We start from the raw sequence: 16,622 nt of genomic DNA, 5'->3' as shown, positions 1-16,622 counted from the left end.
ATTTATTTATTTATTTATTTATTTATTTATTTATTTATTTATTTATTTATTTATTTTGAGACGGAGTCTTGCTCAGTCACCCGGGCACAGCATTTATTTATTTATTTATTTATTTATTTATTTAATTAATTAATTAATTTATTTTGAGACGGAGTCTTGCTCAGTCACCCGGGCTGGAGTGCAGAGGTGCGATCTCAGCTCACTGCAAGCTCTGCCTCCCGGGTTCACGCCATTCTCCTGCCTCAGCTTCCTGAGTAGCTGGGACTACAGGCGCCCGCCCACCATGCCCGGCTAGTGTTTTTTGTATGTTTGGTAGAGACGGGGTTTTACTATGTTAGCCAGGATGGTCTCAATCTCCTGACCTCGTGGTCTGTCTGCCTCAGCCTCCCAAAGTGCTGGGATTACAGGTGTGAGCCACCGCGCCCGGCCGAGGTGGCATTTAACAGCCACATTTGGTGTCGTCAATTGAGTTTATAGTCTATAAAGGGAAACAGGTATTAAATAATTAACTACAATTGTAGTAAGTTAGGCCTTAATTTTTGGGGCCTACCCAATTAATTGGCACGTAACACTCAATAAAATCTAGCTGGTTTTACTAGTAAAAACGTCTGATCCAGACAGTTAATTCATATGTTCCAGACTTCCCTTTGTAAAGTATTTCTTTCTTTCTTTCTTTTTTTTTTTTTTTTTTTTGAGATGGAGTCTCGCTGTCTCCCAGGCTGGAGTGCAGTGGCGCAGATCTCTGCTCACTGCAAGCTCCGCCTCCGGAGTTCACGCCATTCTCCTGCCTCAGCCTTTCAAGTAGCTGGAACTACAGGCGCCCGCCACCACGCCTGGCTGATTTTTTTTGTATTTTTAGTAGAGACGGGGTTTCACTGTGTTAGCCAGGATGGTCTTGATCACGTGACCTCGTGACCTGCCCGCCTTGGCCTCCCAAAGTGCTGGGATTACAGGCGTGAGCCACTGCGCCCGGCCTGTAAAATATTTCATTGACTGAAGATCAGAAAGTGAAACCTCCAAAAGCAGAAATTTTGCAGATAATAATAGTTAGGATAATGCAGGTTGTAGCATCAGATTATGCAAGTTTGAATCATTGTTCCATTATTAATTGAACATTCTTGGGCAGTTTCTTAAACTCAGGCCTGTAATCACAATATTGTCACGAGGTAATTCTTATAGACATGGTATCTCGCACAGTGTCTTGGACATTGTAAGTGCTTGTTGTTCTCATTTGTTGTTGTTTTACCTTTTAAGCGTACATTTCTGTATGTTTTAATGTTAATTTAGGGAAAGAGAACAACCGCCGCGTTTCGCTCAACCTGGGACATTTGAATTTGAGTATGCATCTCGATGGAAGGCTCTTGATGAAATGGAAAAGCAGCAGCGTGAGCAGGTTGATAGAAACATCAGAGAAGCCAAAGAGAAACTGGAGGCAGAAATGGAAGCAGCTAGGCATGAACACCAATTAATGCTAATGAGGCAAGGTAAACATGGATTTTCATGTAGATGTGGTATGATTTTTTTTTCCTCCTTAAGTGTGTGTACCATTCATGAACAACTGTGTAAAGTGCCATTTAGGAGTTTAGAGATAAAGTTGGAACTTAACATATTAGGTATGAAAGTCTCCCTTTTCCCAGATAACTTCCCTTAAAAAAAAACACAACTTACTAAAAGTTAGTTTTACTTGCTGGGCACGGTGGCTCACGCCTGTAATCCCAGCACTTTGGAGGCTGAGGCAGGTGGATCACCTGAGGTCAGGAGTTTGAGACCAGCCTGACCAACATGAGAAACCCCGTCTCTACTCAAAATACAAAATTAGCCAGTTGTGGTTGTGTGCACCTGTAATCCCAGCTAGTTGGAAGGCTGAGGCAGGAGAATCGCTTGAACCTGGGAGGCAGAGGTTGCGGTGAGCCGAGATTGTGCCATTGCACTCCAGCCTGGGCAACAAGAGTGAAACTCTGTCTCAAAAAGAAAAAAAATTAAAAAGTTAGTTTTACTTATGCAAGTAGTATTGTTGGAGGTAATTTGAGGATATTAAATTGTGCCAGTACCAAATACATGATTCTCTTGGCAAACAGAAACATAGCAGGCAAATTTTGGTAGGTAGACATGGCACATACAGGATTTTTTGTTTGATGAGAAGAAGAATTTGGACAAATGCTGGCTGTTTAAGATTATTGTTACATGTTTGAAAGAGTACAGATGGATAATCTGGTAGAGATGAAAAAGATTCATGTGTACAGATGGATATGGGGATTTAGGAAAAGTTAGTAATTGGGAAGAATATATATATCTATTTGAGATGGAGTCTTGCTCTGTTGCCCAGACTGGAGTGCAATGGCACGATAACGTCTCACTGCAACCTCCGCCTCCTGGGTTCAAGCAGTTCTCCTGCCTCAGTCTTCCCGGTAGCTGGGGTTACAGGCACACACCACAATGCCCATCTAATTTTTTTGTATTTACCTTCTCTTGAGTGTCCCCAGAGATCAAGGTACCACAGCTGCCTGCCTGAATTTCTGCAGCCACATTCCTGCTGAACGTTTCCGTCATTTAATCTTGGCTTTCTTTAAACCATTCTGTATACTAGATTCATTATTTTTTTTAGCAGGTGAAAATTTGATGATTTTTCTCTAAATCCTTTTGGGTAAATTCTCATTTACTTTAGGATGAAGTGTAGGTTTTTTTTTTCCTGGCATGTGTGTTCTAATATTTCATACATCACTATTCAGTAAATATTTATTAAGCAGTTATGATCAAGTCATTGAGTAACTGTGCTGATTCCACGTGTGTTAAAACAAAATCGAGCCCAGCAAACAATAGAAACTAGTCAGGTGTTTGATTTAATTTGGACCCTAAGCTTGGTAGTTCTGTATGTTCACTCTTCTAACAAAATTGAGTTCATTTATATCTTACAGTAGATTTAAAGGTAAACTGTCATTAGCCGGATGTGGTGATGGGTGCCTGTGATCCAAGCTACATGGGAGGCAGAGAATTACTTGAACCCAGGAGGTGGAGGTTGCAGTGAGCCGAGATCACGCCACTGCACTCCGGCCTGGGCGACAGAACGAGACTCCAGGATAACTGACTCCAAGATAAACTGTCTTTTATTTTGTGGAAAATTTGCAAGTTGTTATTTGCGGTAAAGGAACAGAAACATTCATTAGCTGTTAGAGCTGCAAGAGAGATTTTTTTTTTTTTGGATATAGAATCTCACTCTGTCGCCCAGCCTGGAGTGCAGTGGCATGATCTTGGCACACTGCAACCTCCGCCTCCCGTGTTGAAGCAATTCTCGTGCCTCACTCTCCCTAGTAGCTGGGACTACAGGCATGTGCCACCACGCCCGGCTAATTTTTTTGCTTTTTTTGAATTTGAGATGGAGTCTCACTTTTGTTGCCCAGACTGGAATGCATTGGTGTGATCTTAGCTCACTGCAACCTCCACCTCCTGAGTTCAAGTGATCCTCTTGCCTCAGCCTCCTAAGTGGCTGGAATTACAAGTGTGTGCCTCCACACTTAGCTAATTTTTTGTATTTTTAGTAGAGATGGGGTTTTACCATGTTGTCCACGAGTTCAAGGCTGCTCTTGAACTCGTGACCTCAGGTGATCCACCCGCCTCAGCCTCCCAAACTGCTGGGATTGCAGGCATGAGCCACCGTGCCTGGCCAGTTTTTTTTGTATTTTTGGTAGAGATGGGATTTCTCCATGTTGACCAAGCCGGTCTTGAAATCCTAGCCTCAAGTGATCTACCCACCTTGGCCTCCCATAGTGCTGGGATTACAGATATGAGCCACCATGCCTGCCCAAGAGATCTTAAAGTTTGTCCAGTCCAGTGGTTTTGAAATTTTATTACACATTAGAATCATCTGGAAATTTCCTGGGCTCTGTGGTTGCCCTAGCCCTTCTGTTCAACGTGAATTGTTTTCTCTTAGCCTGCTAGGCACTTCTCTCCCATTCTGTTTCCCACCTATCTACAGTCGTGCCCTAGTTAGGAAATAATGTTGATTAGATATGGAAGCATCTGTACTAAAGATTTGTATTGATGCTACAGACAGACAATGGTATAACATTCACTAATTTAGCACATCTTTAATGTCGTTACGGGAGACACGTCTGAGGTACTGAGGATATATTGATGGCAAAGAACATTTCCTTAGACTTCAATTTTTTCTTAGCTCGTAGAAAACTTTGCCTGAAGGTGTTTTGATGTTTGAAGTAGAGTAATTTTGCAGAGTTATTTCCCATGAGTTTAAGTTTTGTTGTTTATTGTGTGTTCATTTAAAGCCCCTGTTAACAATATCTTAGTTTATAATATTAGAAAATCACATTGCCTGTTGCATCCCACTCCCTGCTTCTGGGTTCACTTGTGCTGAAGTACTTGTACTTATTTCATCAAAAGTCTGCAGTTGGTAAATTTCAGTTTTAGTTTGTTTAAAATTTTAAAAGTTACAACTTCCTCCCATTTGTTCTACAATTTTGTATTTCTTTTTTTTTTTTTGAGGGCCCTGAAGGCTTTTATTTGACTGGTCCATAGAGTGGGGAGTGCACCCCCTACAGGGCCACCTGGGGGTCCACTTTCCCGGGTCCCTGGCCTTTGGCCAACTCTGCCGCCTTCTTCTCCTGCCGCTTCTTTTGCTGGAGCAGCCTCCGCTCCGCTCAAACTCCTTCATGCGCATCACATAGTCGCAGTGCTCGCAGTAGTGCCAGTCGTGCCGCTCCTGCTTGCAGGCCAGGAAGTTGGGGAAGCTGTTGCGCTTGCACTTGAGCAGCCGGATGAGGTGGTGGGCACAGGAGTCCCGCAGCCGGAGCCTCAGCTGCGCGTCCATCATCTCCTGCTGTGTGGCCACCATCTCGCGCTCCTTGCGTTCAGGGAAGCCGTAGTCGGGCGGGAAGGTTGGCATCTGCAAGGGGTCGGGCTCCACCGAGGCATCGCCCAAGTAGCGCCGGACCAGGTGCGCCCCCATGGCTATAGCCCTTTTTTTTTTCTTTTTTTGAGACTCTTGCTCTGTTGCCCAAGCTGGAGTGCAGTGGTGCAGCCTCAGCTCACTGCAACCTACCTCTTGCCTTCTGGGTTTAAGTGATTCTCCTGCCTCAGCCTCCCAAGTAGCTAGGATTACAGGTGCACGCCACCACGCCCGGCTAATTTTGTATTTTTAGTAGAGATGGGGTTTCACCATGTTGGTCAAGCTAGTTTCGAACTCCCGACCTCAAGTGATCTACCCGCCTCGGCCTCCCGCAGTGCTGGGATTACAGGTGTGAGGCACGGTACCCGGCCTACAATTTTATATTTCATCCAGCATTTCTTTTTTTTTTTTTTTTTTTCTTGAGACGGAGTCTCGCTCTGTCGCCCGGGCTGGAGTGCAGTGGCCGGGTCTCAGCTCACTGCAAGCTCCGCCTCCCGGGTTTACGCCATTCTCCTGCCTCAGCCTCCCGTGTAGCTGGGACTACAGGCGCCAGCCACCTCGCCCGGCTAGCTTTTTGTATTTCTTAGTAGAGACGGGGTTTCACCGTGTTAGCCAGGATGGTCTCGAACTCCTGACCTCGTGATCCGCCCGTCTCGGCCTCCCAAAGTGCTGGGATTACAGGCTTGAGCCACCGCGCCCGGCCTCATCCAGCATTTCTAAGGATGCATTCAGGTTGAGGAAAGACTGTAATTAATCTAAGTTGTGTGGTTCTGCAGAAACATGTATCGGGACATATCATGGAAGGAGAAATCTCAAACAATACAGAAAAATTGTCCCCCTGTTCACTACCTTCTGCTTTTTTGTAAGAATCACTCTTCTGTATTTTAAGTCTTTTTCGTGTCCTTTAGTAAGCAAAAAACCCCAAAATCATAACAACCAAACAAACTGGCTGGGCGCAGTGTCTCATGCCTGTAATTCTAGCACTTTGGGAAGCTGAGGTGGGAGGATTGTTTGAGTCCAGCAGTTCAAGACTAACCTCAGCAACATAGTGAGACCCCGTCTCTACCAAAAGTACAAAAATCAGCTGGGCCTGGTGGCATGTGTCTGTAGTTACAGCTACCTGGGAAGGCTTGGGTGGGAGGATCACTTGAGCTTGGGAGCTTGAGGCTGTAGTGAGCTGTAATTATGTCACTGTACTCCAGCCTGGGTGATAGAATGAGACCTTATTTCAAAAAAAAAAGAAAAAGCTGTTTACCTTTTCTGTACACTTTTTTACTTTCTACATGAATATATATGTAAATACCTGCCTTATATTTTTAATGGCCGTATGATATTCTTTTATATGGGTATAGTTTGGTTCATCCTCTTTTGGTAACAATTTCTCTTTTCAGTTTGTTTTTAAAAGCAGTGCTGCAAAGAATATATATGCATGTATCAGAAAATTTTTGCAAATGTTGGTGTTTTTTTTTTTTTTTTTTTTTTTTTGAGATGGTGTTTCACTCTTGTTGCCCAGACTGGAGTGCAGTGGCGTGATCTCAGCTCACTGCATCCTCCACCTCCCAGGTTCAAGTGATTATCCTGCCTTAGCCTCCTGAATAGCTGGGATTATAGGCATGTTGGCACATGCCTGGCTAATTTTGTATTTTTAGTAGAGACAAGGTTTCTCCATGTTGATCAGGCTGGTCTCGAACTCCCGACCTCAAGTGATCTGCCCTCCTCAGCCTCCCAAAGTGTTGGGATTACAGGCGTGAGCCACCACACCCAGCTGTAAATGCTGATTCTTATTGAACACATGGGTACCTTATAATAATAGTTGTATCATTTGTACTTTACTGATAATTATTTAGTCCTTTCAAGATTCAACTCCCATTACATTAAAACATTTTTTTCTTTGAGATGGAGTCTCACTCTGTTGCCCAGGCTGGTGTTCAGTGGCACAGTCTAAGCTCACTACAACCTCCGGCTCCCAGGTTCAAGTGATTCTCCTCCCTCAGGCATGAGCCACCATACCCGGCTAATTTTTGTATTTTTAGTAGAGGTGGGGCTTCACCATGTTGGCCAGGCTGGTCTCAAACTCTTGGCCTCAAGTGATCCGCCTGCCTCAGCCTCCCAAAGTGTCAAGATTATAGGCGTGAACCACTGCACCTGGCTCCATTACTTTTTTTTTTTAACTTTTATTTATTTATTTATTTATTTATCTATCTGTTTGTTTGTTTATTTATTTAGAGACGGAGGCTCGCTCTGTTGCCCAGGCTGGAGTGCAGTGGCGCAATGTCTGCTTACTGCAACCTCTGTCTCCGTGTTTCAAGTGATTCTCCTGCCTCAGCCTCTTGAGTAGCTGGGATTATAGCCATGTTCCACCACACTCGGCTAATTTTTGTATTACTAGTAGAGACCGTGTTTCACCGTGTTGGTCAGGCTGATCTTGAACTCCTGACCTCGTGATCCGCCCGCCTCAGCCTCCCAAAGTGCTAGGATTACAGGTGTGAGGTACTCGGGTAGCTGAGGCGGGATAATCGCTTGAACCAGGGAGTCAAAGGTTGCAGTGAGCAGAGATCGCACCACTGCATCCATCCTGGCGACAGAGTGAGACTCTGTCTCAAAAAAAAAACCATAAAAACAAAACAAACAAAATAAAGCAAATACGTTTTTCTGAGCCTTTCTTAAAGAAATCAAGAGAGGATAAACTTTTAGACAACTGAAGAACAGAACAGTCATGCCTGATATTAAGATTTAAATACATATGAGGTTTATGATTAAAGAATATTAATGCAGCCAGGAGATCGAGACCATCCTGGCTAACACGGTGAAACCTCATCTGTATTAAAAATACAAAAAATTAGCTGGGCCTGGTGGCCTCCGGAGCTACTCCGGAGGCTGAGGCAGGAGACTTGCTTGAACCTAGGAGGTGGAGCTTGCAGTGAGCCAAGATCACGCCACTGCACTCCAGCCAGGGTAACAGAGAGAGACTCTGTCTCAAAAAAAAAAAAAAAAAAAAAAATTAATTCAGTGTCATAAATTCAGACAGATCGGAGGTAAAATAAAAACTGAAAAAAAAAAAAGAGGAGACTAGTATTTTTAGAAAATAGAATTGTTAGAGCAGAAGTTACACATTTAGTTTTCATGACTTGTGCAATTTTAAATGGAGAAAACATTCTCAGAGTCTAGCAAATCAAAATTTTAGTTTGTTTATATTCCTTTGTTCTGTACCTATATTTATGATGCGTTGAAATTATAGCATATAATTTCATGTAATTTTATCATTAAATTTGTTAGGACAGCATTTTAATTAATTAATTAATTCGAGACAGTTTTGCTCTGTCACCCAGGCTGGATTGCGTTGGTGCAATCTCTGCTTACTGCAACCTGTGCCTCCCAGGTTCAAGTGATTCTTCTGCCTCAGCCTCCTTGAGTAGCTGGGACTGCAGGCGTGTGCCACTATGCCCGGCTTATTTTTGTAGTTTTAGTGGAGACAGTGTTTTGCCATGTTCCCCAGGCTGGTCTGAAACTCCTGACCTCAAGTGATCCACCCACCTCGGCCTCCCAGAGTGCTGGCATATTACTTTTAGAGGCCGAGGCAGCCTCGCACTTTGGTAAGCCACCATGCCCAGCCAGGAAAGCATTTCAAAGTGTTGCTGGGTTTAGTAAGTAATAAGTAATACTGTAGATGATGCCTTCATGTCTGTGGATGGCTTTGTTTTATTTTATTAAGAAAAATTCCTGAGTATAATTCCCCGGATCAAAAGATAAAGACATCTCTAGTTGGGCCAGGCACTGTGACTCATGCCTGTAATCTGAGCACTTTGGGAGGCCGAGGCGGGTGGATCGCAAGGTTACAAGTTCAAGACCAGCCTGGCCAAAATGGTGAAACCCTGTCTCTACTAAAAATAACAAAAATTAGCTGGGCGCCGTGGCGGGCGCCTGTAGTCCCAGCTGCTCGCGAGGCTGAGGCAGGAGAATTGCTTGAACCCGGTAGGCAGAGGTTTCAGTGAGCCAAGACCTCGCCATTGTACTCCAGCCTGGGCAACAAAGTGAGACTCCATCTCAGAAAGAAAAAGAAAAAAAAAAGATATCTCTAGTTATGTACTTTTTACAGTTTTTTCCCCTAGAAAGATGTGATCATGGCAATGTACAGATGTGTAAGCTTTAGTGAAATTTCAGGAACTTTGGGTATTAGGAGCTTTAAAAATATATATAATTTAGTAAGCATAAAATGCTAGTTTTAAGTTTATAGTTAAGTATTAGGTGATTGTGCTTATTTGAGAATTTGATTGTTGGAGCCTTTGAGCTAATTATACCAGTGTTAACGGTTAAGGTAATAAGGTCTGAGAGGTTAAAAGCAGCTTTGTTAAATTGCATAATAGCCTGTCAGTCCTGGCTATTTGGGAGACTGAGGTGGGAAGACGGCTTGAGCCCAGGAGTTTGAGGCTGTAGTGAGCTACCATCATGCCACTCTACTCCAGCCAGGGTGCCAGAGTGAGACCGTGTCTCTGAGAGAAAAAAAAAGTATTTAAGTAATTTTTTTTTTTTGAGATGGAGTTTCGCTCTTATTGCCTAGGCTGGAGTGCAGTGGCACGATCTTGGCTCACTGTAACCTCTGTTTTCCGGGTTCAAGCGACTCTCCCACCTAAGCCTCCTGAGTAGCTCTGATTACAGGCGTGCACCACCACGCACAGCTAATTTTTGTGTTTTTAGTAAAGACGGGGTTTCTCCATGTTGGTCAGGCTGGCTTCAAACTCCCGACCTCAGGTGATCTGCCTGCCTCAGCCTTCCAAAGTGCTGGGATTACAGGTGTGAGCCACTGTACCTCGTCAGATATTTAAGTAATTCTAATGAGCATTGAAGGTTAAGAACTTACGTTATAAAGATTCGAAATAATTGCAGTCATGTTTAACATTTTTTAAGATAAAAATTAAGTGTTTTCTCTATGGGCCTATTATGAGAACTGCCTCGGTCCTGTCTCATATACCAAAACAGACTTTTCTTAGCAACATCCCCAAATGCATGTTTTTAAGTTTTCTGATTGAGTCTGATCAACTAGGTTTGGCAGACTTGTTTGAAAGAGCTGTGGAATAAGGAGAGGTTTGGCCTGGCATCCCAGTCCAATCATGTTGCTGGGGCAACTTTGTAATCTATCTGAATCCTTTTTTTTTTTCCCATAATTTATAAATGTCTGTTTTTAATTTATAAAATGGGGATAACAATATTTACCTTGTTATGATTATGATGTGTGTCTTGCTATTGTTACGAAGTTTGGGTTATTGGTACCTTAGATTAACTTTAGCTGTAGTATTATATATGTCAACTCTTGAGTATAGGGATTTGTTAAGAAACATTCAATTGAGGTAATTTGTTCACTTTAGACATTTCAGATATAAAGAGAAAAGGAAAATAAAAGCAGCCAGTAATTGCGCCATCCAGAGTATTTTAACATTTTATTATTTTAAAATATATGCATGGATACATACATAATTTTGTACAAAATGACAGGCAAAGATTTTTAGCTTTGGAGATTTTTAACATGGAAAGTTTATACACTACTTTTCAGATGTGCAATACAAATGTACTTTTCATTATCTTACTCTGGAACCCCCCTATTCTTGATATGGTAGGGATTGGTGATGTTGGAAACGCTTTTTTGTTGTTGAAAAATCTTGTTTATATCAGCATTTATCTTTGCTTTCTTCTTTGAAGAATTCTTCCCTCACTCCTCTTCTTCATAAGACATTGGTTTAGTGAGGGAGGAATTTCATGCTAATTGTGTTGCGAGGGAGGTTCCTTGGGTTTTATGTCATGATTCATGTTTGTCTGATCTGGTTCTTAAGTGCTCTCTGCTGGTGTCTGTGAAGGCATGTGTTTGGGCTTTGCATTTGCTGCTGAAAACAATTATAATTTATTTTATTTTATTTTATTTTATTTTATTTTATTTTATTTTAGAGACAGTTCTACTGTGCAACCCAGGCTGGAGTGCAGTGGCGCAGTCTCGGCTCACTGCAACCTCCGCCTCCCATATTCAAGTGATTCTTGTGTCTCAACCTCCTACGTAGCTGGACTTACAGGCGTGCACCTCCATACCCAGCTAATTTTTGTATTTTTAGTAGAGATGGGGTTTCGCCATGTTGGCCAGGCTGGTCTCAAACTCCCAACATCAGGTGATCCACCTGCCTTGGCCTCCCAAAATGTTGAGATTACAGTCGTGAGGCACCACACTTGGCCCTAATTTTTGTATTTTTTGTAGACAAGAGTTTCACCATGTTACTCAGGCTGATCTCAAACTCCTTGGCCAAAGTGATCCGCCTGCCTCGGCCTCCCAAAGTACTGGAATTACAGGCACAAGCCAGCCTACCTATTTTAATTTATTGACATAAAGATGAATTTTTTTTTTTTTGAGACGGAGTCTGGCTCTGTCGCCCAGGCTGGAGTGCAGTGACCGGATCTCAGCTCCGCCTCCCGAGTTTACGCCATTCTTCTGCCTCAGCCTCTCGAGTAGCTGGGTCTACACATGCCCGCCACCTTGCCTGGCTAGTTTTTTTGTATTTTTTAGTAGAGACAGGGTTTCACCGTGTTAGCCAGGATGGTCTCGATCTCCTGACCTTGTGATCTGCCCGTCTCAGCCTCCCAAAGTGCTGTGATAACAGGCTTGAATCACCGCGCCCAGCCAAAGATGAATTTTTATTTATTTATTTGTTTTTGTTTTTTGAGGTGGAGTCGTCTCACTCTGTTGCCCACCTGGGCTTCCCAAAGTGTTGTGATTAAAAGGCGTGAGCCACTGTGCCCAGCCAAGATGAGTTTATTACGCTTTTTTCCCCCAACAAGAATGAACTTGTTTTTGAGATGGAGTCTTGCCCTGTCATTCAGGCTGGAGTGCAGTGGCACAATCTTGACTCACTACATCCTCTACCTCCCGGGTTCAAGTGATTCTCCTGCCTCAGCCTTCTGAGTAGCTGGGAGTACAGGTGCGTGCCACCATGCCCAGCTAATTCTTGTAGTTTTGGTAGAGTTGGGGTTTTGCCTTGTTGGCCATGCTGGTCTTGAACTCCTGGCCTCGAGTAATCCACCTGCCTTGGCCTCCCAAAGTACTGGGATTATAGGCGTGGGCCACTGCACCTGGCCAAGAATGAACTTGAATACTCTCATATATACATGAAGAAACGTGCTCAGAAAGGATACTTATTTGATTAATTACCCAGCTTATAATTTATTATAAAATGAGTAATATACCAATATATTGCCAGTGGTAGAGAACTTCTATGCTTATTTGTATAAAAATATGGAAAGGGAAACTAAAAATATTAATGTGCAGTCATTATTTTATAGATCTAATGAGGCGTCAAGAAGAACTCAGACGCTTGGAAGAACTCAGAAACCAAGAGTTGCAAAAACGGAAGCAAATACAACTAAGGTAAAAGAAGATCATTGTAAGAAACATGAATTGTATGTCTTATTAATAAAAACTCCCCACCACCTGTTACAAGTTGTATAAGTTGAGTATCATGGGAAAAATAAAAAAATTGTCCATTTTAACCACATACAGTGAGTTACTTCGCAATGCAGCATAATTATTTGCTATTGTTTGTATTTTTTAGCTGGCTAAGGGCACTTTGAATGCGAACACTTTGAAGTTAAACAAGGGTTTTAGGTATTATTATGTGTAATTTATTGTACGAATATGCTGTGAATATCCATTTTTCCAGAGATGGATGTATTTGCATTGCTCTTATTTATTTTGTTATGTGTATAACTCTACTATGAATATCTTTATGTAACTTTGTGCTTCTGATAATGTTTAAACAAGATTTCTGAGGCTAGGGACAGTAGCTTATGCCTGTAATTCCAGCACTTTGGGAGGCTGAGTTGGGCGGATCACATGAGGTCAGGAGTTCGAGACCAGCCTGGCCAACATGGTGAAACCCTGTCTCTACTAAAACTAAAAACTGAGCTGGCTGTAGTGGCACGTGCCTGTAATCCCAGCTACTTGGGAGGTTGAGGCAGGAGAATCGCTTGAACCTGGGAGGCGGAGGTTGCAGTGTTCTGAGATCTTGCCATTGCACTCCGGCCTGGGCTACAGAGCGAGACTCCATTTCAAAAAAAAAAAAGATTTCCGGAAGTTGACTCCGTATTAAAAAGGGTCATGGGAATTTAAAATCTCAGTACAAAATAGACAATCGTGATGGTTAGCTTGAAATCTTCTAGGTTTAAGTAAGGACGTTTGGAAGAGTGGTTAATTCAAGATGTATAAACCCACATTGATAGCTCACCTTGTGCCTGTGGTATTTAATTGCAAATTATAATGGTATAGACATTACTGTTCAAAGGTTCGAAAATCATACTAGTTAGGAAATACTGTGAACAAAGCTATGATAGTTAAAGCAAACGTAGAAATCTGTTTTTGAAAATAGTATTTGTTTTAAAAATATAGACTGCTTGTGGTAAGAAAATAAGGTGTTCAGGTGGGCGCGGTGGCTCACGCCTGTAATCCCAGCGCTTTGGGAGGCCGAGACGGGCGGATCACGAGGTCAGGAAGTTGAGACCACCCTGGCTAACACGGTGAAACCCCGTCTCTACTAAAAATACAAAAAATTAGCTGGACATTGTGGTGGGCGCCTGTAGTCCCAGCTGGTCGGGAGGCTGAAGCAGGAGAATGGCATGAACCCGGGAGGTGGAGCTTGCAGTGAGCTGAAATCATGCCATGGCACTCCAGCCTGGGCGACAGAGCGAGACTCCATCTCAAAAAAAATAAAATAAAATAAAATGTTCATGGGGAAGTAAAAGTAAAGAAAAAAGTGAAAAACCATGAAAAAATTTGAAGTTTCTCTGGTCAGCAGATAGGTGATGTTCTGTATATTTTGATGTATTTTTTCAAACTTTGTACCTGAGTTTATCAATTTATAAATATTTCTATATGATTTCTTTCACTCTCCCTGGACAGACAGCATTAACATTTCACCTAGGGAACTGTTGGAATGTAGTCTCAAGCCTCCCTGCAGAACTGCTGAATGAGAAACAATAGTGGTGAGGCCCAGCCACCTGGAATCCTCCAGTATTCAGATATATCTGAAAGCTTGAGAACCACTATTTTTTTTTTTACAACTCTCAACATCATGAATGTGCCTTCCTCAGGAACCTTTTTAAAAACTTATTTTCTCCTTTTTATACAGACATGTTCAAATCTCTTCTACCGTTTTTCTTGTTTTGTTTTGTTTTTGGAGATCGAGTTTCGCTCTTGTTGCCCAGGTTGGAATGCAATGGTGCGATCTTGGCTCACTGTAACCTCTGCCTCCCAGGTTCAAGTGATTCTCCTGCCTCAGCCTCCTGACTGGGATTACAGGCTTGCGCCACCATGCCCACCAAATTTTGTATTTTTAGTAGAGACATGGCTTCACCATATTGGCCAGGCTGGTCTTGAACTCCTGACCTCAGGTGATGTACCTGCCTCGGCCTCCCAAAGTGCTGAGATTACAGGCATGAGCCACCACTCCTTGCTAGATCTTTTCTACTTTTAACAAAGACGAGGAAACCTCCTCTCCCCTAACATAAAGTCTTACCTGAATCCAACCTTTTCCTCTTAAAACTCAGAGATGACAGCTAAGCTTTTTGAAATTGTACCTACCCCACATGTAAGCAAAAAATAAATCATTAAAACCAAACAGAATATGAGGGGTGGATTCCAAAATAGGATACAAAAATACAACAAATTAACTTAATTGTCTTACAGATGAATAACATCATCACATTGAAAGGGGATAGGGAAGAAAACAAGGAACTTAAATAACTGTAAAATAGTATCTTGACTGGATATCATAATACTAATGATAAGAACCATACATAAATTCTGTAAGCTAGTTAGGCGTATGGGCTAGTAGTTGTGAAACTTCTTTGTGTGTATACTTTTTACATGAACAGATTAGTGTACACACAGTCTTTTGTATCTGTGGGTTCTACATCTATGGATTCAGCCAAATGTGGATTGATAATATCTGGGGAAAAAAATTGTGTATATACTAACATGAACAGACTTTTTTAGCCTGTCATTCTCTCTCTTTTTTTTTTTTTTTTTTTTGAGATGGAGTCTTGTTCTGTCGCCCAGGCTGAAGTGCAGTGGCACAATCTCGGCTCATTGCAAGCTCCAGCTCCCGGGTTCGCACCATTCTTCTGCCTCAGCCTCCCAAGTAGCTAGGACTATAGGTGCCTGCCTCCACGCCCGGCTAATTTTTTGTATTTTTAGTAGAGATGGGGTTTCACCATTTTAGCCAGGATGATCTTGAACTCCTGACCTCATGATCCTCCCACCTCAGCCTCCCAAAGTACTGGGATTACAGGCGTGAGCCACCATGCCCAGCTAACTTATCATTCTCTAAACAGTGCAGTGTAACAACTATTTACATAGCCTTTACGTTGTATTATGTATTATAAGTAATCTAGAGATGCTTTTCAGTGTGTAGGAGGACTTTTTTTTACTTGTCATTCTCCGTAAACAGTGCAGTATAACGCTGCAGTGTAAAGTTTACATAGTCTTTACATTGTATTAGGTATTATAAGTAGAGATGCTTTTAAGTGTGTAGGAGGATATGCATAGGTTATATGTGAATACTACACCGTATGTCAGGGACTTAAGTCCCTGATGAGTAACCTTTATATTTGGCTAAATTCTAAATCAGTGGATTCTGGTATCTGGGAGTGGTTCTGGAACCAGTTGCCTGCACATACCAAGGTATGGCTGTATATTGTGGATAATGAGACTCAGGTTTCTCATTATTAGAGAAAGATGAACGGCTCACGTTAAAATCCTGTGTGAGTGTGATTTGAATCAGACATATAAACTCTGTGGTGTTTAATACTGACAAATATATGCAGAAATATAGACGTGTGTTTATGTATGGGGTAATATGTATACACATACTGTATTTTATTTTTAATTAAAAAAACATTATTTAAGAGACAACGTCTTGTCCTGTCACTCCGGCTGAAGTGCAGTGTCGCAATCATAGCTGACTGTAACCTCAAACTCCTGACCTCAAACAATCCTGCTTCAGCCTCCCAAGTAGCTGGGACTGTAGGTGTGCACCACCACACCCAGCTAATTTTTAAAGTTTTATATTTTTGTAGAGATGGGATTATGCTGTGTTGCTTAGGCTGATATCAAACTCCTGGCCTCAAGTGATCCTTCCTGCCTGAGCCTCCTAAAGCACTGATGTTACAGGCATGTGCCACCATGCCTGCCCCTTGTGTGTGTTTTGTGGCTTTTTCTACTGAGAGGCCCTAGAAGCTTCAGTAACAATGAACATAGCTGGTGCCTTGATCTTTAATAATAATTGTTACAGACAGACTTTTTTGATGGATGCCAAAGTTGGTGGGCAGAAACTTGAGAAACAGGGTTTTTGCATAGCCTCAAATTTGTATTATGTACAAATGGAAAAAATACTAAAGTGGAGAAACCCAGTAGACACCACCGTAACCAAACACTAAATTTTGTATCACCTGTAATAAGACAGTTGACATCAGGAGCCCCTTGATAGGATTCACTGAATGGGATATAACATTATTTTTGTGATATTCTTGCCAGATATGTATAATCATTCCAGTCATGAGAAAATTTCAGACAAACCCAAATTTAAGGACATTCTACAAAATAATCATCAGTTCTCTTTAATAGTGTCAGGTTCGTGAAAGATAGAAAGACTGAACTGTTACAGACTGGTGGAGACTAAGGAGAAATAACAAC

The 16,622-nt window shown here is 42.2% G+C and overlaps 1 protein-coding gene and 1 pseudogene across 9 annotated transcripts in view; one reads left to right on the top strand and one right to left on the bottom strand.

Annotated features, from left to right (window-relative positions):
• The window catches only part of PSPC1 (paraspeckle component 1), a 114,549-nt gene that overhangs the window by 30,410 nt on the left and 67,517 nt on the right, over window positions 1–16,622 (top strand). For all 8 annotated transcript variants that reach the window (XR_002726055.3, XR_002726054.3, XR_002726050.3 and 5 more), the window contains exons 4-5: window positions 1,288–1,484; window positions 12,218–12,302. Coding sequence is in view for 1 of the 8 variants with exons in the window: in XM_023190645.3 (XP_023046413.1) it covers window positions 1,288–1,484; window positions 12,218–12,302 (282 nt within the window). In the remaining 7 variants the exon portion in view is untranslated. The remainder of the gene's footprint in view (window positions 1–1,287; window positions 1,485–12,217; window positions 12,303–16,622) is intronic.
• LOC111525306 lies at window positions 4,548–4,960 on the bottom strand (annotated as a pseudogene). Its single transcript, XR_002726059.3, has one exon. The product of XR_002726059.3 is annotated as an NADH dehydrogenase [ubiquinone] 1 beta subcomplex subunit 7 pseudogene (transcript).

This window comes from Piliocolobus tephrosceles, chromosome X (assembly GCF_002776525.5).
Source record: "Piliocolobus tephrosceles isolate RC106 chromosome X, ASM277652v3, whole genome shotgun sequence".
NCBI lineage: Eukaryota > Metazoa > Chordata > Mammalia > Primates > Cercopithecidae > Piliocolobus > Piliocolobus tephrosceles.
Note: the sequence above shows the minus strand (reverse complement) of the source record. Positions and strands in the feature narration are given on the sequence as shown.